Here is a 22,235-nt window from a genome sequence, read left to right as displayed (position 1 = left end):
CGTTCCCACTTGGAACCGTGAATTAATAGAAGCTGATCCTTCTTCTTCAGCCGGGAAGCCAAACACGCTCCCAAGGGTAAACAATCGCACTGCTTATTGCCACCATCGTTCACAAGGGAACAAATAGTAATTCAATCTCACTGTGGTTTAGGTCACGTGTTGTCTTGTGCCGAGGTGCCTCTCTGTGCGTGTGTGCCTTAAGCCACGACATTCGTCTAAGTCTGGTAGGTTAGGATTGGAATAGTGGTCATGTTGCTATAAACAGCACGCGCAACTCGGTCACACCCGAAGGGAAGCGCACATGGTATCGCCAAGATCTCGTGAATCACGGCCCGTACTTTACTGCCAGGTGTGTAGGTGAGGCCGAGAATAACTTGCTCTATCCCGTAGAATATACCTCTTTGATTTTATTACAAACCAGAGTTGAGGGAGAATCCCTGCCTGACGTATTGAAGAAGGAATTTGTATAAAAATGGTGGACATTGAATAGTTGATCAGTTTTCTAGAGCCATTTATCAGTTCTTTGTGCATGTATCTGTTCGATCCCGATCGCTATGAGGTCTGTGAGTCATCATTCGATTTCTATACTTTGTGATTGCTTCATTCACGTCCTCGACATTCGTTATCATATTAGTAATAACATATTTCCAATATGATCATTTCCACTATCATTCGGAATCAATACCGTGTCATCTGTCGACGCTCACAGTGGCAAATATTAGTAAGCGCTATCTTTATTGCTTGTTTTTAAATAAATAGCAGCGTTAGATATCGTCTTATCGGTATAGATAAAATAATATTTGTATTACACGGTTTTTTTTCTGATTTCCTAAGATAAAAGCATCAAGGACACAACTGTTGAGGTGTGGGATAGTTTGAATAATTTTCCACTTGTTGCATCAAGTTAGAAGAAGTTTGCAATTTGTGGCATCCATTTGGCAGCTGTTTCTCTTATAAAGGGAAGGGTGCTGTGAGATCAACCTACTTAATCCCGTGCTTAAAGGAGATTTCCCGGAGAGAAACTTTACCTCCATTACATGGCAGAGTTTATTTGCCTCGTTGCAAATTAAAGTACGATATAGCCTGCGTCCAATGCGGATTTGCTGCAAGCTATCGCCGCCATTTCTGTTGGGCATTTTTATTAGTTACTCATATTACATCCATAACTTACACCTAATGCACTCCGAACAGGTTTTTGCGCTGGTTTTGGTTAAGCCGGCGTATGTATAGTGTTGCGTCCATCAACCCACGGTTGGCGCTGGGGGAAGCTGTGTTTCGAATCGTTGGAGATTTTTGCTCCGGCGGGCCATTCAACTTCTCGACCGGACGGAATGTGCTAGAAACCGGTTGTCCATCGGTTGCCTCCTTCTAGAGGAGCTAGAAGTGAGCACACGGTTTGTGGACGGCCAGTTGGGTCGGGTTTTTTCTAAATGTTTCTGCTTGCTTGCAGTAAGACGTGCCCTCCTCTAACATTTTTCAACAGACGTTGTGCTGGTAAGAGGCAACTCTATTGGCACGAGACTGACGGAGGAAACTTTAAGGAAAACCAGTTTCTTATATTCTGTTTGGTCACATAACAAATGCTTAAAAATGGATCATTAGTTTCCTTCTAAACGAACTCCCATGCACCGTAGTTCATTCGTATAGGGTTAGAATTTCAGTTTGTTGCTTTAACGAGTAACGAATAGTTCGCTTGTATGGGAAGCACGCGTTTCACACCAAAACAGGTATTTCAATAATCTAGAGCAAACAATTTCCACAACTAAAACGACAAATTATCTTTCTTTTCTATTTTATTCACGGTCTGGGGACAGCAAGGAGTGTCATCAGCGATGCTTAATTAAATAGAAGTTACATTGTGGGGCAGGTTTAATGAAACAAATATTTACCACCCAGAACGTGCCGTGGTCATCAGCAACCTACACTGTGTGCCACCGGGGCTATATGGACTGAGGGGACGTGAGAAGTGATGCATTTCAATTTGCACGGTTTGCAATGGCGTTCTGCACGGGATTTCCACTTCTCGATAGATGCAGACAAGCACACGTTCTAAAAATAAACAATTAAAATTCGATCAACGACGACAACAAGAAGGAGGAAAAAACCATCCGGGACTGAATTGAGCAATTTGAACCACAAGGGACCGGCGTCCCGGTTTTCTTCCGCTCCACTCGCAGAAGAATTCGGGACAAGTAATTTACGGCGCGCACATGCTCACGTTTTTTCGTCCGCCGACTTTTGCAAAAATCTCGAGAATGATGAAAACAACTAGAAATGAAAAAAAAAACCCCAAATGCAACGGTGACCCGAGAGTGTTGGTCAGTTTTTTTCTCGCGCACACCCGTAGAACCGTTTCGGCCGTCGAGACGCGGTCGATCTTTTCGAACACGGTGCAAAGATTGTATATTGAGAGGCACACCACAATCGTATTTTTAAAGCGCCTTCCTAAAATTAGCCGATTGACGCAGGCGGCAGAGAATTCCATTGCAGAGTCTTGTTTTCGCCTGTTTTATTGTCCTTTTTTAACGCCCGATTTGATCTGACGTCCATTCGCGCACGTCGGAACATGCAGCACATGTGATTGATTGTTTCTTTCTTTTATTGTTTCACTGTGGTCTTAGTAGAGCGCATCCATAACAGAATCGAAGGAAGCGATGATAAACAAGTTTCGAGTTTAGTTAGTTTATAAATCGTGAACCTGCTCGTTCAACTTTATTGAGTTATAGTCATACAATAATGATATTTCACTTTTAATATGCTTGTATATGGCTACACCTTGCCTCGGGGCGTCCAGTATTGTATTGGTAGGCAGATAGGAGTTTATTTTTCAATAACATTTTTCTCGCTTCTCCATAAAGGACAGGTATAATTTTCACCCGTGACTAACGTTTCCTGTGTGTTTTGAACTAATTATAAGAACTAATGATTTAGAACTAACCTGTCATGTTGCGGAAGATATGTGATGGGGAAGGACGGGTTTAACAAATTTGTAGGGGATGGTAAAATTTGCCAAAATTACTTTCCGACCACAGCCGAAAACGAACTTTCCTTCCACGGTGCCATTGCTTGGTGCGCGATTGACAATTTGGCAAAAGTGGAATGTGTTTCACTAAACCGTTCTAGCTCTAAGTGGTGCTTTGAGGAGATGTACCGGTTTTATTTCATGTTTCGATTGCCTGGTTGAATTAATTATGCGCACCTGCACCTCGGTCGGTAGCAGTTGTTTTGTATGTACAAACCATTTTGGTGTTCTCGAATGCGTCGTAACGAAATGATGGATGTGTGGGATCTGTTGATTTTATAAATCCAATCTACCTCGGGTCAAGCTGTAGCTCCCATTAAGCAAGCAAGGTCACACGAGAATGCTTCATTTAGAATCTCAATCCCTTATCTGTTCGTTGCAAGCGTGAACTTTTCGCCGCTGCCGTTCTCCTCCACGCGTCTCTCTGAATAAAATCTACTTGTCTCCTTAAATACGTACGAAATATGAACTTAATAATCATCTACACAATAATAAATTGATTTATGTGTTTTTTTTTTTTGTTTTTTTTTTGTTTTTTAAATTCAGCAGCAGTCTTTTTCGATTGATAGTGAGCGAAAAATCAATAAAGATCTATTCCAATCCGTCGCTTCCAAAAAGGACGCACTTGCAGTCGTGCCGTGTTCCATTACTTTTCGTCTCAAATTTCCGGCAATAACAATTTTCCAGCACTCTTCGTAACGGTATGCCATCTCATCTCTGCTCTCTCAGGGGTTTCCGGACACAGGGTGGACAGTGGGACGGGAAGGGTAATGATGAGGATTCTTCCAAACTTACTACTGTACCATCATTTTGTAATCATCTGTATTTTGATTTAAAATGCCTTCATGTATCAGCCGGCAAAAGAGCGATGATCCCAGGGTGTGTTATGGCATCGCATTAGTTCCAGTTTTAACCGGGACCGAGTACAAACCAGATACGCCGTTCCACAACAATATGGTCAGCGATGATAATCGCACACACATCGTCGTCGTTGACGTCGTCATACAGCGCCGTGCCCATCTAAACGAATCCGCCGCCGGCAGCGAGTTTGAAAACTCACTTTCCGGTTTGAGCCGGTTGTGGCGTACATTTGCGGCGTACTGCTTTGAATCCGTCTGATGCAGAGATCGCGGTGTTTGCGAGAAACAAGCGGTAGAAAAATTGCACCCTCGACTGACTGAATCATCAACAACGCCAGTCCACCCCACCCCCAAAGGCCCCACTACGGCCATAAACTTGGAATACGCCAACGCGAACGTCAGAGCTTGCCAACGGAAACGCCAGTCACACAAGTTAAGTAGTTGACAGTTTCTCCGTTGTCTTATTTAAAAATAAATAAAATGGTGCACAATGTAAGACCATTTTTTAATTGAATCGGTGCAAATTAAAATCGATACCATCCGTCCAAAGAATGGTAGGAAAAGCCTGGGAACCCCTATTTTCATAACACTTAGTAACACTAAGTGGTTATTTTATAGCACTCGTGCTGCGTTAGATATCCATTTTCCTGTGACACCGTTCATAGTGAACTATATTTTTCCAGTGTTGCGGCCCCTTGGTAGAAGTAGCATAGTATCGATGAGTGTTTAGTTTTTTTTTGTAAGCGTAACAGTATACATAAGTTTTTTTTAAATATACTATACTGTGTTTCTCTCGCCCAAGCTCCTGCTCTACACTAATGCACGTTACGTTGCTTGTGGTGGTTGCGTTTTGTGGCGTGTTGGATCGAAAAAGCTTGTTTAGAGTTCTTTTTTCTCATCTCAATACTGCACCTTATTACGTATTTTAGAATGCTCAATTCCACGGACGAATTCATTCAATCAAAATATATATTTACTTTTTAACTCTGCCTGTCTCCCAAGCCACGTTTGCATGCCAATGTAAAACTATACAGCACGCAAAAGCACGCTTGAACTGCGGAGTGGGCACTAAAATAGTACGAATGTGCATGTTGTGTATATGTTTATCCATTTTCTTAAAAGCATTTAACAATATCATTTCATTCGATAAATCACAGCTAATTAAATGTGTCTAAAACACCTTGTCGCTATGGACATTTGCAAAATGGACCAGAGCAAGGAAAACAAATAGTTAGGACCAGTGTTGAGAGTAAATAGTTTAACATGAGGGAAATTTGTGTGCAGAAAATGCTCAAGAATACCGAAACCGATCGCAAATGTGCGTCGTCCAAAACGGTCCTGTTTCGTGTTTTTTTTTTTTAGAAGTTTCACTAACTTGGTTCTACCTTTTCTCACTTCGTTGTTTGTGGTCTTTGCAATTTGCCAATGGGAACAGTAGCGTTTGCCGTCGTTCCCTGGCCGGTGTGTTCTACTACTTGGCAAAAAAAGCCGCCTACTACTAATGCACGATGCACTTCCGATTGCCATTGCCGTTGAAGGGAAAGCCCAGCTGTCCCCGGCTTGCGTCCTTGGACAGTGATCGATGTAATAAACAAACAAAATCTGTACAGTTCCGAACGTGTATCACAGGTTTGGATCAAGGTATTGAACATACTTTTCATGCATCCTTTTCGTTTTTTGAGCTCTCGACTCCCACCTCTTTCTTTTTATGTAATTTACTGACAAAGTGGATCCAAAAGCAAAATAGTTTGTCGTACGATTCGTCGGAAGAAACGAAGACTCATCCTCGGTGGTTGAGTTAGAGACCGTTAGAAAAACCGATAGAGAAAGGAAAAAATTCCAACATAGCAACCGGATCAGATTGTTACGGTAAAAGTAAAGGAACATATAGGAACCACTACACTGTAGTACGTGGTGTGAATGACAGATTCATCCATCAGGAGAGATAGCTAGGTAGATGTAGGACTCTCCTCCTACTGTACACCTAACGTCTAACGTTTCCAGCATAAAAAGCCAAAATAATGTTTACTACAAAATATACCGCTGCTGCTTACAGGTTAGAGAGACGGGAACGGTTACCGGGAAACGGTATGATAGTTGCGAAAAGATCCTTACGATCCTAGCATGATAGACATTCCTAAGCGAAGGCGAACAATTTGCAATATTGTGTGACGTAAAACAAAACTTTGTGTATATGATCGATGCTGATAACGATAGCTAGCCGTAGAGAACGTAGTTACTGATTAAATTATGGTGTATATTTTGTTTATGCTGCGCACCCGTTTTCAATATATTCTTAAAGGTATCTTGTCTTACGCTTACGATGCTGTTTCTGCTACTTCTGCTGTTGGCGCTGCCAGTGTAGCTGCTGCGAGTGGCCGTTCTACTAGAGATAATATTGATTACATTATAACCACCCGCCTTCGCTATGGTCGACCCGTCGCTTTCGGTGTTGTCTTGAGTTTGGGTCTTTGGGAGCCGTTGATCCCGACGAGGGCCGTGAAGCAAAAAGGGTGCACAGGATAGTGGCGGTGCACCCGCTGCACGGGGAGCGGCAAGTTACCTTGGAGCGCTGAATGTACCCCGCCTGGATCGGACCTTCCTTTGTCCCACTGCCGTCATCGTTGTCATCTTCGTTGTCGTCGTCGTTGTGGTGGCCGTGGGAGTGGTGTTGCTGTACAGAGGTATGGGAGGTTTCCGGTGGTGCACACAGTGAAGAACACTGTCCGAACAAACTCCCAGCACTGCTGCGTCTGGCCGGCGGTTCGTCGCCCGGCTTCTACGCGCTTCCTTTCGCCTAGCCACCGGTGCGTCATCGTCGTCGTTGTCATCGTCCACATCCGGAGGATGTGTTGTATCTCCTACTTCTTGCTCGTCTTCGGGGCCACCTCCACCGCTCCCTGCTCATGATCGCCCATCGGAGGATTTGCTCTTGCGAAGCGACTTCCGGAGCTTGTCGACGAGCCGCGTGTGGAACTTGTTCAGGCTGTTTTGGCTACCGACGGTCGCCGCCGCCGGCACCGACGTCCCGTTGGTCGCCTTCGGTGGACTGCTGCCCGCGCTTGCCTTCGAAGGGCTGGACGCGATCAGCGAACTCTGGGAAGTGCGCGACGAATTGCGGGAGAACTGCGACCGGGACGCCAGATGGGACATGTACATTGGGTGGCTGCGATGGGCCGGCGAACCTGCCATGAACCCTCCATCGGTTCCGGGAGAAGTGGACAGGCTGCTGGGCCCATCGGAGCGCGAGCTTTCCGACACCTTGCGCGACCGGCAGTTGCTCTGGTTCGAGCACTCCGATATCCGCCGCTGCCGGCCTTTGTAGATATCGAACTCGTTTTTCATCACCGGCATCATGAAAGCCATGTTTGCGGCAGTTTTATTTTTAACTTCTTCCTCAACACCAAATCCGATTTACACGCGACGAGGAAAAGCGCCGTTGGTTTCGTCAAACTGCACTCAGTCGTTTCGCCTTCTCTGTTCGTTCCGTCCACCACTGTCTCACTGCGAAAATTTCCTCGCACGAAACGTTGAAAAAGGAAAACAAACTCGTTTCAAACGCAGGGTAACACGAAGGACGACGGAAAAGGGAGTTTTTTTTACCCTACGAAACGCGCGTCGTGGTCGATGTCACGTATTCAAATGGTATTGTTGCCTCCCACACCGCGCACAAACGGAAAAAATCGATATTCCGTACTCCTGGACCCGTTTTACTACTACGCTTTACGATATTATAGCCAACCCGGCGCGATGGAGAAAAATATGCCAGATTGAACTTTCTCTTCGCTTGTCGTACTTCCGTGTTTTTTCCACACCGTTTGTTATACCGCGGGGTATCTAAAGGCGACCACGTTTCAACTTTTCTCACACACTTTTTCTAACTTGTTCCGGGTTTTCCGCTTATTAAAGTTTCTGATATTTCCTGGCGACTTGCTTGGCAAACACTTGGAACGAATTGAATTTATTATGACGGGAACGGTTTTGCTCGTCTTCTCCGACTTCTGCACTCGTCGAATTCTCTTGCAAGAATGAGATGCACTGGCGATTGTTTCTAACTCTTAAAGAGCAGCGGAAAGCAAACACTCGTCAGTTTGAAACCAGTTTGAGCTTCAAAACCCCATTCGCAATTTGAATTATTGGCTGTTTGTTAATAACTTTTTGATGGTTTAGCCTATTTTAGCAATAGACCCCTCAAATGAAAGGGCTTTAACAGGCCAACAATTATGTTGAAGTTAAAATGTATGCATCGTATCTAGTTTTTACCGCGTGACCACATTAGGCGTACCATACCAAAAACTTGGTACGGTCGAGTGACAGCGTACCAGAGCCGATGGTGCGCTAGAAAGAGAAAAAAAACGGTTTTTACCACCTGGGCCGCACCAGTTTTTTGGTATGGTACGCCTAAAGCTGGCCGTAAACGTTGCGAACTTGTTCGCGCGAACAATTTGACAACCAGGCATTGCCTATGTTAAGGAAAGGAAAGGAAGATATAAGAGGATATCTTCCCTTCCTTTCCTTAACATAGCCAATGCCTGGTTGTCAAATTGTTCGCACGAACAAGTTCGCAACGTTTACGGCCAGCTTAATGTAGTCACGCGGTTAGGGAAATTAATTGAAGTATGAATAGATCAATCCTAGTGGTGGGAAAATTGAGTCCCAATCAAACGAATTGGGAGTCGCGAGACGTGAACCAATCATTGCTGGTCTGGGAATAGAGCATCACTGTCCAAAGAAGATTGTCAATGGAGAGTCTTATTTTAAAGACAAATATGGTAAAAATGTCGGAGCTGAGAATCGAATCAAGTTGAGCACCAAACAAATTAAATCTGGTTCAAATCCCAAGCGAATCAAATCTGAATCTGAGTCCGTCCAGTTGGAATCAATCCTTTCGAATCTGCTAAGAGATCGAATCTTCGGGTCTTCCGAATCCCGATGCTGACAGCGCTAATCAGTGCGATACACATTTCAACAAAATCTCCCTTAGTTTCTGCAGCAAGTAGCAACAAAATTATTAGAAATGCCTAAAAAAAATCCACCAAATCCGTTCCTCATGTTCATGCTCGAAATTAGAAATCGAGAAGAAGCGAAAGGTCGAAAATTTCGCGGAATGGAAGAAGTTAAAGACTATGCTGGCAAACAATGGGAGGTAAGTTTTGATCTACTGCGACTAATGTGTTCGGCCTGATAGTTGTGAAATTGTTTCTTATCGTAGAAAATGGATACCAAGCAGCGTGCACCTTACGTGGAACAAGCAAAGGTTGCGAAATTGCAGGCTCGAGCATGTGAGGACAAGTTAACCGGCGTTGGCACACCTTATTCAACGGTGGCACAAGAAAAACACTTCCTTGAGGAGAAAGGCAAACTTATCCGCGATAGCATGGCCTCAATGGTTGAAAACGCCGCTAAGAACAACTGTAAGCACGGCTAGTGTAATGAGAATGCGTAGTTTGGCATTGATTTTAACACTCGTATTTTTGTATCTTACAGCGCTGGACACGCTGGAACTGGTTTTCGTTTCCATGGGATACTTTTGTGAGGTGTCTGAGGGAACGTTTGTTCCCGCCGAGTTAGCTGCCATCCGCTACTGTTTGAAAGAGGGTGTTATGGATAGGTTCCATACGCTCATCAACCCTGGCAGTCTCCCGCTAGGGTATGCGTATGCGGCGCAAGCACACTCAGAAATGCACCACAAGCTTCCGATTCCGCCGAATGCCCTCGGCGAGCAGAATTACGAGACGATTGCAAACAAGTTCCGAGAATTTATGGGCAAAAATGCAGGAGAAATGCCGCTAGTGTTCACCAATTCGGATGACCTGGCGAAGGTAGAACAAATGCTATCGAAAATTGTGGATGACGATCCTGAAAACCCGGAAGTGCTCGTCTGTTCGTTGAAGGAGTTGTTCTACCTCCTGAAGAAGCAGTCTGTAAAAATGCTGAATGAAGCAAATCGACCCATTCCTACGATGCACGCGTTACAGATTTTAATCATGAAGGATGTGTATGATTATACACCCAAAATCAGCTGCGATTTCCACGAGGGAATTGGAGATGGGAAATATTGTGCCCTTTCCCAATGCATCCGCTGGGCGTTCGTTATCTCCGATAGTTGCTGCACGGATCTGCGCATACCGATGGAGCCTGGAAAGCATCTGCCAGAGAATGCCGACACCGAGCACGCTGATGCTACCCTGTCCATAGCAATGAACAACCTTTCATTTGCTACGCCGGTCAGCGATGCATTTGACCACAATATGAGTCGTATTACGTGTGTGAGTGCAAGCGCAAGTGTCAGCGACGTTCCGAAAAGTAACCCGTGGGAGACAACGAAAGGTTCTGATCTGGCTTCTGCTGATCGACCGGTAGCAAGTAGTTGCGGTCGAGGGACTAGGCGTCTGATGAACGCTAATCCCTGCGCGACTACTTCTAAACCGGTGAGTGCGGGTCGTGGCAAAGGCATATGGATGATTGATACATTCCCCCCGCTCGGTTCTAGCAAGAGACCGTCTAAATGAGGTCGATTGTTTCTAGCCATTTCTTTATTTTTTTCTTTTTTTATCAAATGTCTCTTTTTTGAACGAACACTTTCTTTATTTGCAAATGACTTACTTAATCTTCTTATGAACTATTAACACTGTTGAACAAGAATGAACTAGTCTCTGACGACACGCCAATTTCAGAATCTGGATTAAAGATCGATCTCGATAACGAACCAACTGAAATCGTTCTTTCGATTTTGACGACGAAGGACGACGTGATGATTAGATAAATTTTTATGCATTGTTGTTTATTATCGATATATATATATATCCCAGGCCGTTACGATTGCGTATCAACATAATGTACAAAACAGAAAAAAAAAACAAAAAATAATAAAATGGTGGAATGAATATTATTAACACAAATCATACTGTTCACCGTTAACTTCTTTTATACATGTGTTTTTTTTTTATCCCTAGCAGTAGTGTGTGGACGGGACTGTGGAGTGATTGTAAGAAGAGAAAAACAATAGAGTTTAGGAAAACCTGCTCATATTAATTCATAAGCGTACGGGTTACAAGTACATTATACTGACGTGACGTAATGTGAAGCGTCGTTGTGTACAGCACTGATGGAACATTTATATAAACATTGTTGTGTTAGATTGCTGGTTTCCTTCTTTTCAGTTTTGCTCGTTCAACCATTTTTTTCATCTCACAGATCGAAATACCTAACCGGAATGGATACGGAAAAGAGAGGGTACGTTTTTCAACACGTGCTCTAGTGAGTCTTACTGCGAAACGTGCTGCCTTTCGCCATTTTCTTAGGCCAACGGCGACGATCATTCTTCCACCGAGATCAATTGTAGGTATTAACCACTTTCCGTGAACGTACTATCCTATCGACATCTAACATAGCACCTTTGGCTGCCGTTCCGTTTTGATCGCTTTCAAAATGATAAACTCAATAAAGTATGTTACAAATGAGCACATCTTTAACACACGCGCGCGTGTGTAGTGTGCGAACTCCTTTCACATTAAAGCCTAAACGAATTTTCAATAGAAAACAAATTAAAAATGAAACCCTTTGGAAAATGCTTTGTGTTTAGCTATCTTTTGTTTTTTTGTTCAATCTCATTTCACCCCGTAAAAAGCGCGACGGCTGGCGTCACTCCTTGAATAGAAATCATAATTAAAATATAAAATAACGGAAATTGACACATGCGCTAAATCACTTCCTTTTTAAAATCCGGCCATGCCAATTAGCCAGGCTTATTTTAATGGCACGAAGAAGCGAGCGTCCACGGGAGCGCTCACTAGTCTCGTTGGACATCCTTCCGTCGGTACGCGGTCGGTTCCTTGATGGGCGACTCGTCTCCACCGAGCAGTGAACCGATCTTTCGCGCACCCGGTTCGATGAGATTTGCCGATTCCTGCCGGGGGACGGTGGTTTCCGACCCTCTGTTGGACTTCTTTTGAGTTACCATCGATGGCACGGTGTCCGTAAGCCGCGGTGGACTTGCGTGACCGCTCAAGTTGAATCGATTCTCAACCTCCTTTGTAGTAGCTTTGAACGTGTCGATCATGGCGTTGCGCGTTCGTTCGATCAGCTCCGGTATGTCATCGCTCGTGAGTCCTTTCGTTTCGATCGCCGGTAGCGCAGTCACGATCACGTGCCCCGGGTTCATCACTTTGCTCCGATCGTCCAGGAACGTGTGGTACGAGCTATAAACGACCGGCAGGATCGGTAACTGCGCCCGGACCGCCACGTGGAAGGCACCCTTCTTGAAGGGATGTATTTCGTTCGTGGTGCGACGCGTCCCTTCCGGAAAGACCCACAGTTTGGTGCGCTTCTGGATGAGCATATCGGTCGACTCGTTCATGGAAGTTTGGGCGCGCTGGGTGTGCCGGCGATCGATGAAGATCAGCCCGGACAGCCAGGCGGCCAGCCCGAACGGCCAGGCGAAGAAAAGCTCCCGCTTTGCGATCACCGTACATTTGTCCATCAGGTGCCAGAAATCAAACATTCCTACAACGGGTCAAGGCGGGAAAAAGTCAATACATGTGGGTCTAACATGTGGTTCGGCGGTTCTCGTCGCACTTACCCAATATGTCCAATGAACTTTGATGGTTCGCCACCATCACCATCGCCCTGTCGGCGCCCATATGTTCCGCACCACGGACTTCCCATTTCATGCTGATGATCGGTGACACGACTCGGCAGAATTTGCTAGCTAGCCTAGAGAGAGAGAGGGAGAACGAAAATAAGTAAATCGCAACGTTTAATACTAAACCATTTATTTAAACAGCTCAAAGTAGACGATCAATCAGTTTACGTCGATGGTGTTTCATTTAAAGTTTAAACACGAAAAAATAATTAAAGTGTCCGTTTTTAAATCTATCAGTAGCAAGTTCTCGAACAGCTCAGAACGTCAATCGTTTCCCTAATAAGGGAAGCGGTCAATGGCCAATCGGTTAAACAAAACCCCTCTACATGGCGAGCTGCGGTCCAAGTGCACGCACTGACAACTTGTTGACAGCGTATACCGGCCAGGCCAGGGTTATCTTGGCCAAGCACGTGTGTTTACATGTTTATAATCCTGCCAGCATCGCCAATGGCATTGGGGGTGCAGTGCTGCAGCAGATTGGAATAAATTTGACTCCGTAGCGCCTACTACGCACTGTCGAAACTGCGTAAAGTATGATCAGCCTGCTTTGATCATGTATTGAGACACTAAAATGTACCTCCGATCGAAAAAAACGGACCTCTAGAACATCGGCAGATAATTAAAAATCTCAGTAAACCGGCTACTAGTCGGAAGCCTACCTTGACCCAGGACCGGCAAATTACGGTGGTAGTCGCGTACACGATCAGAGACGGTTGATCAGAGTAGGTGTTTGAAAGCGGGTCATACAAGTGATGCGAGGACCCGCACGGTTGTTCCCCATGCGTATTTTTCGTGTCACGGTGCGATAATTCTAATCGTTCAATTAACGCTAATTGTCAGAACCAAGGTCTCGATGTGGTTGTACTTTGCCAAAACGTATTATTGTGCTTTAAAAAAAAATGCGCTTAGTTAATCTTTCGATAACCAATCTTAACTTATTATCTCACCGTCTTTATCGTGTTTCACATCGTTATCGGTAACGTTTCTTTTTCCGTGCGCCTCGTAGTGCGTTACCAAACAAGTGATAATGCATCATTAATGTGGATTTAATTTTGGACCATTTTTATTACCACTTTACTACCGGCGTGTTCCGACAAACGTGCTCCGGTCAGAAGCGGGAGGAGTGGATTCCGCAAAGGTATTCGCGATTTAATACACATCAGCCATTAGGCTGCGTATCCAAATGTGGATACCGTAATAGCATCGTTTCGGTAAGCTTTCGCATGAGATTATTCGAAGCCAAAGGAAACAAGGTCTCAATGAACCCCATGGTGAGGGTCGTATGGAATGCTTCGAGAAGCGTCTGTATGATGTCCGCCGTAGCTAGACGCTCGCTGGCGATGAGTCCCATTTTCAGGGGGGTTTCCGGTCAAACAAATCTCGCTGATAAGCCACGAGGGTAGCGTGTCATACGTCTTTTTTTTTTACACACAAATACTTTGGCCTAAATCAAAGCGGTTCCTACGTCTCCAGTTTAGAAACGTGCGTGGATTAGAGATAGAGTTAAGCAGTTCAAACGGATGCCTTTAGCACTATCGGTTTTGCGGACGGAATTTCGCAACGCGGTCGCTACGTCAATTTTACTGCTTAACCTTTGGTCAGTTTATTTTGACAATTTTCATGCAGGGAAAACTCATTCAATTGCGGGGATCATAAAAATACCAAACCTCCTTCTGGTCGAGATGACGAGTAGTTCTAAGGTCCAGAGTCCGTGGCCGAGCGAATACGTCCGCAGGGAGGGGGTGGACAGTAGGGCGCACAACAACAACGGTTCCATTTTTCAGTACCGTCGACCGCAACCGATTACGATATCTCCGTTATCCCAAACATCCTTATCACGTTGTTTCTTCTTCGTCGGTTCGATTGGTGGGATTATTTTATTCTGCTCCGTCTTTGACGGGGTGCTCTGACGCCAATACTTTCAGATGGAATGGATTCCAATGCGATCCATTGGCGTTGCGGTCTAGAAAGCGGCCCTCCAGTTTGGCCGCAGACAGATTAAAGTGCATTGGGGGTTTGGTTTTGGAGATTGCATTTTAAGACACGATAAGCCATCGATAATGCGTCGCGTGCAGATTCCAGATTTAGGCGGTGGTTGTCCCCCCGCTGAGGCCAAGGAATGCCATCTGACGCAAATGCATTTTATCGCAGTCCGATGTTGCTGATTGTGGAAATAGAATTGTGTTGCAGTGCATTTGGTTTCTAAGTGGGAGAAGTGATATTTTTGGTAGATGTATTACAAGTAATTCTATTTTATCTAATAAGTGTATTTGGGGAAATACTTCACGTGTATCTCAAAGAGAATTGAGTAAGCTGCTTGCTTCGAAACAAATTGCTTTCTACTAATTAGACGAATTAGGACATAAACTTACTGAGTTTATACCAAAACATGGCCTTGACATACAATTACAGCATTATGACCTGCGTTGTGCAGTGTGTGCATTTTTTCAAGCGTGTTTATACCTTTTTTGCCATGGTACATAATTTCTCCACATTAACCTTGGCAGAGCGAAGGTTTTATTATGATGATGCCAACCCATATGGGTTGGCTACGGCATGATTTTCTCAACAAAAAATAAAATACTCTCTGTGTTTGTGGACACATAGTCAGTCTATGACCTAGACGGACGGGGCACAGTGCAAGTTAGTTTGTCAGATTCACCAGCAAAATTAAACACAATTCCCATATGTTTTATTTTAACGTCCGCCGCAAACGTTTCCCTTTAAGCCGAGAGAACGACACGTTTCCAATTGCATGTAAGATTGTTGAGAGGTTTTATGGTGGGCCCTATGGGGAAGGATTAAAGTATGATCTCAACGACAGCTTCGTCAGTCTTCGTGAATTCCACCGACAAGGGTTTCCTCCTTTCTTCGCTCCAACACGACGCCCATCATCATGGCGGCGGGAGACGTTCGTTATCAGCAAACGGCAAGATCGGTGCACCGCGGTACTTGAGGCCTAATTGAACTGAATTGAGTAAACACACCCCCCCAACACAAACGGTGTTCCCGTACGGTTGAAGATCGCGCCTTTTTTCCCGCGAGTCCGCGAGTAGCAAACGCGCCACGCTGTCATTGGGGAGCAAAAGAGCGCGCGCGATCGTGATGCGTAACGATCCTCACCGCGTGTGCGGCTTCGCGAGGGGCGCGCTTTGGCTGGGAGTATAAAAAAAAACATTTGGTATCAGAACGAAAGCAAGGAGCACACGTCCCGCGTCCGAACGGAAGCATCGCTCCGGGACGGAGGTCGTCGGTGGTTTGGGAGTGAAATTGCACATGATTCAGTAGGCAATGCTCTCGGCAACGTGATCTGGTGTGCGCAGACAAACAGACTGACTGAATGAATGAAATGCTTACGTCGTGGGTTTTTTATCCCCAATTGTACGTTTTACGCGCATTGATGGGAATGTGAGATTAATTTCATTTGCTAAAAAAGTGTCATATTTTCAAAATATCAGTTTTTATAAGAAAAAGATAAAATACACGTTATTTAATTCTTAATAAAATTCCACGCATCTCACCGCATAGCATCTCGTTCATTTTCTTTTTTTTTCCTTAGAAAACCACCACCGTCCTATCTTGAACCAATACGGGGGAGAACCGTTTTGATAACTAAACCCGATGGTCTGCTAGGCAAGCGGTGACCATGGAGTACCCATAAGATTGTAATATCGCGACGCATCGATACAATGTGCAAGGAGGGCACACTATAAACACTCCATGGGGAGTCGAGCATACGTTTATCATTTCCCCAAGTGCCTTCTTTTTTTACCGTCTACCGATAGCTTCTTCTGCCAGTTCTCCCCCGGATGTACCAATAAGCTGATTCATTGCGTTCCCGTGCGGTCCCCGTTTGCAGATGATGATAAGATGTTGGTCGCAGCAGGCCGCGAGCACGGAGATAAACGAACAGGTACATTATATCACCGACACCGCAACGTGATCTGTACCTTCTCTCTATTTCCGTTTGTTTGATCTAAAACTTCCGTTCGAAGGCCATCGAACGGTAATGGTCAGCAATGTACGATTGGCCGGATTCTATATGACATTGAACAAAACTGCAAGGCTATTCGGAAATGCATAGAGACTTTAGGGAGAACAAGGTTTTTGTGACCGTTGAAACGCATAGCCTTCTTTACCGCACCGCATTCCATTCAATGCCGGATGACTGCGTACGTCCGTAAACCGTAGCAACACGCAAGAAACCGACGGTTTGTTCTTCCCTTTCCGCGATATATAAACTCCAACTCGCCGGCATTAGTGTAAACATTTGTGGTAAGTCTCGACAAACACTCGGTGTATGGTCTTGTACTCTCAAACCAGAGCAGGAATTAAAACATGTTAACCTAATTGAGCCTGTTTTCTATCATTTGGTAGAATGTTCATGAAAACACACACCCTGGATGTTAACAGCCACAACAAATTAATGTCTTTAGCCGAGTGTTTTCTAGAAAAGGTACTATGTAAGCATTGCAACTATTGATTTTGTGTTTGAATAAAGATCAAGGTTCTTATTCCTGATATAAAAATCAACCTTTCAAAACTAAAACAAAAAGAAAGTAAATGCCAAAGCTAGAAGCTAGCCAGAACTATAAAAATATCTCAAGGCTAGTAAGGACAGTCTCAAGACGTTCGATGATGCATGCCATGGAGGGAAAGCCTTTTCCTACACCAGAAAGTTTAATCGATAATGTTTCTTGAAAGGAAAAATAGTCCATTGCCTACTTCAAATGAGAATTTTCTAATGTGCCGACGTGTGGAAGAACATTGTTACCCACAGCTGATTGGGGAACGCTAGGAAAATGTGTTTGCGTATTGCGTCCAAGCCTACTTTTTACATGGACAGGTAATGTGTCGAGAGCGTTTCCTTGCTTGCTTGGGCAATGTAGAAACCCCGAGAAACTTTTATTATGAGCACTTGTTTCGCTCCAGCAGAATATCGATTATTGTAACTCCACAGACGGCCACTTCACTCACTGTCCTGCTTAGTAGGTGGTGTGCTGCGTCATATTATTGACGATCCGTCGAGCCCCCTTCATGCGAGAGCGAGGAAAGCGTGGAAAACATTAAATGAGGGGGAGGGTGAAAATCTCGGGGAGACAAACTTGACATTTATTCACCAGGTGCTGTGGGAAAGGCGACTGTTGTGTCCCCGAACGCAACAAAAAAAGGAAATCCTGCCAGAACCTAAAAGTAGTGATTCGTTTGCGCGTGTACTTACACCAGGTTCCGTACATTACACGGCCTCAGGCAGAAGACGGGAATCAGTATGAAGGAGTTCAGTATTACCACACCATAGTAGACGACAAATTTGAAGTAGTACCGAAAGCGGCTCGAAGTTTCGTAGAAAATTGGCATCAGGATGATGGCACAGATGAGAAAGAGTTCCGTGTAGTTCGAAATCATGTTGGTGCGGGAATTTGCTTTTCACTTCGATGCTAAATATCACTTGGCACGTTCGGCCAAAGACCGCCGTTCGTCAACAGCGATGAGGACGAGACGGCTGATTGCAACGAAAAACGCAATTTTTTTCGTCCAGTTGCTCGATGCAATGGAAGAAAGCGTTAGTCACAAACCAAGCGTCACTGGTTTGTTTTCTTTGTTGATTTATCTTTTACCACACACTCCACCGGGTTAATTCAGGACAAACACTTTAATTTTGCATGTACGCCACATGCACACATTTAGGCACAAGCAAGAGTTTTACGCATCCTTATGAATGTTATTGGGATACACAACGTTAAGTCGCACTGCTCATTTCGATACACACTTCAATTTAGCTGAAACAGCTTTTCCACCGACAGGATGCGCAAGGACTCCGCACGGCCACACAACACGTCCTCGTCGTCCCGCGTCGGGTAAACGTATGTCACGAACTTCGTGACAGTTCGAGTTTGCGCTTCGTGTAGCCCAAGGCTAGTAGAACGAAGCTTCAAAACCGTTGGTGAAGAGCAATTTACTTTACCTTAACTACCTTGGTCGTGCGGTTAAAAGTCAAATCACTTCACATGGTTTTACCTGAAGTTTTCGAGGTTTTCTTTGCCTGCGGAAAAGACAACCAAGTGCTCCCTCGAAGATGGCAGCATTGATCAAGGGAATCAAATTTGCTGCTCAAATTACAAATCGAAACCCGGCGCTCCTGTATATGAGCGTCCGAAACCGTAAGTGTTAAGAAGTGCCGATCCAAATATGCCGAAAACTGCCGTGTTTCGCTGTTCATTGCGGTGTTTTTGCTGCACGGTTTTTACGTAACTTTCTGGAAGAACCAGACGACGAAGAAGCTGTCATTGGTGGCGCAGCAGAACTCCACCGTTTTGTTTACGTTCTCTTCGGTTTCGGTGGTTTGGTAGCAAAGGATTAATTGTAGTTAAATGTTTGCCTATTATCAACATTGCAGATGGCTGGAATAAAGACTTCAAGCCCGGCAAGTTCCCGGAATCTGAAAAGGATCGCGAAGCAGCTGCTAAAAAGTATGGACTAGTACCAGCGGAGTATCAGCCGTATCCAGACGATGGCCTCGGCTATGGTGATTATCCTAAACTTCCGGATGTACCAGTGGAAGCTCGCGATCCCTACTATCCATACGATTTTCCGGAACTGAAGAGAAATCTACACGATACAGTAAGTTTCAGATTAATTTTCCAATTGTGTCACTTTTGATAATTCGAACGTATGTTTTTCTTTCAGCTTCATGCAGAAACCGATTTCTGGTCCGAGGATCGATATGGTACGGCAGAGCCGACACGCTACCCGGTGAAAACCTACTGGATGGCGTTTTTGGGCGTTATGACTGGCTGCTTTGTGCTGTACTACTGGCTCGAAAACTACAAGATGTTCCGACCGGTGCTCGCCAAACAATACCCGAACGAAGGAAAGAAACACTACACGTTCGAACAGAAGTAAAGCGTAAAATCGGAGCGGCAGTGGGTGCAGTGAGGAATTCGTTCAAATACGAACAATTTAATTGAAAGCCGCCTAGGCCTGTGAAACAAAACCATCCTTCACAACTGGCGAATTTCCATCATCCTGTTCTGGTCAACACCGTAGATTGCAGCAATTGTTACAAGCGCTATGTAAATAAAAAAGGAATTACAAAGCCCAAGGAAGCGTATAATTTGTCTTAGCAAGAAATTAATAAGTTACACAATTGGTTTTTAACTTTTTATACAAGTGATTGCATTTTTTATTTGATATTTTGTAAATAAACATCAATCGTCATGTTTTAGAACACGCTTTGACATCTTGTTCTATGAACGTTAGTACTAAAAACAAATCAACGTTAGTGGTGGGAAAACCAATCCCTGCATGGAATCGAATCTTTCGATTTAAATACGGTTTGAGATTCAGATCTCCGATTTCGAACAATTCACCGCGTGCCTGCATCAAGTCACATCAAATCCAAATAAATTAGGATATAGTCTGAATCAAATGAAATCAGAATCATTTGATTCATACCCCAACGGATCAAATCTGGTCGGAATCCGTCAAATCGGATCCAATCCTTTAGAACCCGCCAAGAGATTGAATCTTCGGGTCTTCCGAATCCTGATTTTGCCAACACTACTTCACAAAAAGACGCGACTTTTGTTTGTGAATAAATGTTTGGATAGTGTAGTTTTGGTGTGCTATCGTAGAAACTTCCAAAAAGTATCGAAAAAATTGCAATCGAAGAGTGCACACATAGTGATAGTGCATTTTTACCAATAGCCCGTGCAGTTTGACTAGTCCGACGCTTCATCGACAACCATCGTCTGGTTGAACTTCTCCCCGGGGGGTTAGAAGCTGTGTGACCGAAAATAGCGTAAACAGTCGACCCTCGTTGGTCTTTCCAGGCTCGAGACTGTACTCAGGCATGGTTCCTCTCGGTGGGCCCGTGGGCCACGGTGGCCACCCGATCCACATACCAACTCCAATACAAAATGCCCCTCCGCCTTCACAAAGCCAGCATACACCTTCCAGCCAAAACCGGCAGTCGCTATCAGTGGTAAGAATATGATGATGCCGTGTAAGGTCAGCTGAATTTGATTTATAAATGAAATGTTTTCTTATGTTCTTTCAAAAGAAACCAAACTATACGCTAAAATTTACTCTCGCCGGCCACACGAAGGCGGTGTCGGCAGTTAAGTTCAGCCCTAACGGGGAATGGCTGGCAAGCTCGTGTAAGTAGAATCGAATTGTTCCGGTGTTGTTCGTTTTGAAATCAAGTGTTTCCATATCTCCACAGCTGCCGATAAACTGATCAAAATCTGGGGTGCGTACGATGGCAAGTTTGAGAAAACGATCTCCGGCCACAAGCTCGGGATCAGTGATGTTGCTTGGTCGAGCGATAGCAGATTGCTAGTGACGGCTAGTGATGATAAGACGCTGAAAATTTGGGAGCTCAGCTCGGGCAAATGTCTCAAGACGCTCAAAGGGCACACCAACTACGTGTTCTGCTGTAACTTCAATCCGCAGAGTAATTTGATCGTATCCGGGAGCTTTGACGAATCGGTACGCATCTGGGACGTCCGGACGGGCAAGTGCTTGAAAACGCTACCGGCCCATTCCGATCCGGTTTCGGCGGTTCATTTCAATCGCGATGGTTCGCTGATCGTTTCGTCCAGCTATGATGGGCTTTGCCGAATTTGGGACACGGCCAGCGGCCAGTGTCTGAAGACGCTGATCGACGACGACAATCCACCGGTTTCGTTCGTAAAGTTCTCGCCCAACGGGAAGTATATCCTGGCAGCCACGCTCGACAACACGCTCAAGCTTTGGGACTACTCGAAGGGCAAGTGTCTGAAGACGTACACCGGGCATCGGAACGAGAAGTACTGCATTTTCGCCAACTTTTCCGTCACCGGCGGCAAGTGGATCGTGTCGGGAAGTGAGGACAATATGGTGTACATCTGGAACCTGCAGAGCAAGGAGATTGTGCAGACGCTCCAGGGCCATACCGACACGGTGCTGTGTACTGCGTGCCACCCGACGGAGAATATTATTGCCTCCGCCGCGCTCGAGAATGATAAAACTATAAAGCTTTGGAAGAGCGATACGTAAAGGGTCTATTAAGTGTAAAGTATCGTAATGCGCGAAAAGCAAGTAACAAATATCAACATCAATTTTAAAGATCCCAATAGTTTTAGAATATTTCAACTTGGCGTGACGTAATAAAAAGCTTGGTATCGTAAATGAACTGCTTAAACGTATCTGAAATTATCCGAAGAAATCACTGCGAACCTTTTTATCATTATTTTTTTCTAAATTTAATAACTTACGCAACTATACAGACTATCCATTCAAAAAAGTTTCTGTACGAACTTAATCCATTCAAAAAAGTTTCTGTACGAAAGTACAAACAACCGGTGAGACTGCAATTATATATATATAACTTTCAATGCTATTGACCGAACTTTTATAGCTCTTAATTAATGTCTGGTGATTTGAAGAAAAATACTACAACTGTGAAGCGCTAACAAACAAAATTAGGAAAAAAAAGCATGAAAGATGGTACGGTTTCACTTTCATTAGTTTAAGATCTTGCGAGACATTACGATTTCGTTGATGATCGGTTCCGATGGGGTTCGCTGGGAGTGTCTGTTTGAATAAGAAAAGAAATAAATAAAAACAGTTCCCATTTTGCTTTACAATTGATTGACGGTAGGAAAAACCAATAGAAGCTTTTGTGCCTGTTGTTTGCGAAGCTCGGCTAAAGAAAGCAACGACTTGG

The 22,235-nt window shown here is 44.5% G+C and overlaps 5 protein-coding genes across 6 annotated transcripts; 3 read left to right on the top strand and 2 right to left on the bottom strand.

The window, feature by feature from the left end:
- Positions 1 to 3,469: 3,469 nt before the first annotated feature.
- Positions 3,470 to 7,726, bottom strand: LOC131271583 (uncharacterized). The gene has a single exon (XM_058273065.1). The coding sequence runs from the start codon at positions 7,246 to 7,248 to the stop codon at positions 6,787 to 6,789; it is 462 nt and encodes a 153-aa protein (XP_058129048.1). The 5' UTR covers positions 7,249 to 7,726; the 3' UTR covers positions 3,470 to 6,786.
- A 1,113-nt stretch (positions 7,727 to 8,839) lies between these two features.
- LOC131263594 (protein maelstrom homolog) lies at positions 8,840 to 10,844 on the top strand. The gene is made up of 3 exons (XM_058265825.1): positions 8,840 to 9,028; positions 9,095 to 9,296; positions 9,370 to 10,844. Exons 1-3 carry the CDS (start codon positions 8,900 to 8,902, stop codon positions 10,392 to 10,394), a joined length of 1,356 nt encoding a protein of 451 aa, XP_058121808.1. The 5' UTR covers positions 8,840 to 8,899; the 3' UTR covers positions 10,395 to 10,844.
- On the bottom strand, positions 10,788 to 18,367 carry LOC131263604 (1-acyl-sn-glycerol-3-phosphate acyltransferase alpha-like). Its single transcript, XM_058265837.1, has 3 exons — positions 17,748 to 18,367; positions 12,464 to 12,597; positions 10,788 to 12,387 (listed from the first exon to the last, which is right to left on the bottom strand). The coding sequence occupies exons 1-3, from the start codon at positions 17,930 to 17,932 to the stop codon at positions 11,675 to 11,677; spliced, it is 1,032 nt and encodes a 343-aa protein (XP_058121820.1). The 5' UTR covers positions 17,933 to 18,367; the 3' UTR covers positions 10,788 to 11,674.
- Positions 18,368 to 18,560: 193 nt separating this feature from the next.
- Positions 18,561 to 19,624, top strand: LOC131263615 (NADH dehydrogenase [ubiquinone] 1 beta subcomplex subunit 8, mitochondrial). Its single transcript, XM_058265848.1, has 3 exons — positions 18,561 to 18,687; positions 18,924 to 19,147; positions 19,214 to 19,624. The coding sequence occupies exons 1-3, from the start codon at positions 18,603 to 18,605 to the stop codon at positions 19,427 to 19,429; spliced, it is 525 nt and encodes a 174-aa protein (XP_058121831.1). The 5' UTR covers positions 18,561 to 18,602; the 3' UTR covers positions 19,430 to 19,624.
- Positions 19,625 to 20,131: 507 nt separating this feature from the next.
- LOC131271584 (WD repeat-containing protein 5) lies at positions 20,132 to 21,699 on the top strand. Of its 2 annotated transcripts, none has more exons than XM_058273067.1 (3): positions 20,132 to 20,507; positions 20,589 to 20,685; positions 20,751 to 21,699. In XM_058273067.1, the coding sequence occupies exons 1-3, from the start codon at positions 20,379 to 20,381 to the stop codon at positions 21,563 to 21,565; spliced, it is 1,041 nt and encodes a 346-aa protein (XP_058129050.1). In that variant the 5' UTR covers positions 20,132 to 20,378; the 3' UTR covers positions 21,566 to 21,699. The 2 variants fall into 2 exon arrangements, with proteins under 2 accessions (XP_058129050.1, XP_058129049.1); XM_058273066.1 differs by having other exon boundaries at positions 20,132 to 20,510.
- Positions 21,700 to 22,235: the final 536 nt, after the last annotated feature.

The sequence above is a fragment of the Anopheles coustani genome, chromosome 3, assembly GCF_943734705.1.
Source record: "Anopheles coustani chromosome 3, idAnoCousDA_361_x.2, whole genome shotgun sequence".
Lineage (NCBI taxonomy): Eukaryota > Metazoa > Arthropoda > Insecta > Diptera > Culicidae > Anopheles > Anopheles coustani.
This window is presented reverse-complemented; position numbering and strand designations above follow the sequence as displayed.

Excerpts from the sequence above, each read along its gene's own strand:
- LOC131271583 (XM_058273065.1), bottom strand. The coding sequence starts at position 7,248 with ATGGCTTTCATGATGCCGGTGATGAAAAACGAGTTCGATATCTACAAA.
- LOC131263594 (XM_058265825.1), top strand. The coding sequence starts at position 8,900 with ATGCCTAAAAAAAATCCACCAAATCCGTTCCTCATGTTCATGCTCGAA. Across the intron at positions 9,029-9,094 it reads ATGCTGGCAAACAATGGGAG|AAAATGGATACCAAGCAGCG; the intron begins GTAAGTTTTGAT and ends TTCTTATCGTAG. Across the intron at positions 9,297-9,369 it reads AAACGCCGCTAAGAACAACT|CGCTGGACACGCTGGAACTG; the intron begins GTAAGCACGGCT and ends TGTATCTTACAG.
- LOC131263604 (XM_058265837.1), bottom strand. The coding sequence starts at position 17,932 with ATGATTTCGAACTACACGGAACTCTTTCTCATCTGTGCCATCATCCTG. Across the intron at positions 12,598-17,747 it reads TGTAATGTACGGAACCTGGT|GCTAGCTAGCAAATTCTGCC; the intron begins GTAAGTACACGC and ends CTCTCTCTCTAG. Across the intron at positions 12,388-12,463 it reads AAGTTCATTGGACATATTGG|GAATGTTTGATTTCTGGCAC; the intron begins GTAAGTGCGACG and ends GACCCGTTGTAG.
- LOC131263615 (XM_058265848.1), top strand. The coding sequence starts at position 18,603 with ATGGCAGCATTGATCAAGGGAATCAAATTTGCTGCTCAAATTACAAAT. Across the intron at positions 18,688-18,923 it reads GTATATGAGCGTCCGAAACC|ATGGCTGGAATAAAGACTTC; the intron begins GTAAGTGTTAAG and ends TCAACATTGCAG. Across the intron at positions 19,148-19,213 it reads AGAGAAATCTACACGATACA|CTTCATGCAGAAACCGATTT; the intron begins GTAAGTTTCAGA and ends TTTTTCTTTCAG.
- LOC131271584 (XM_058273066.1), top strand. The coding sequence starts at position 20,379 with ATGGTTCCTCTCGGTGGGCCCGTGGGCCACGGTGGCCACCCGATCCAC. Across the intron at positions 20,511-20,588 it reads ACCGGCAGTCGCTATCAGTG|AAACCAAACTATACGCTAAA; the intron begins GTAAGAATATGA and ends TTCTTTCAAAAG. Across the intron at positions 20,686-20,750 it reads GGAATGGCTGGCAAGCTCGT|CTGCCGATAAACTGATCAAA; the intron begins GTAAGTAGAATC and ends ATATCTCCACAG.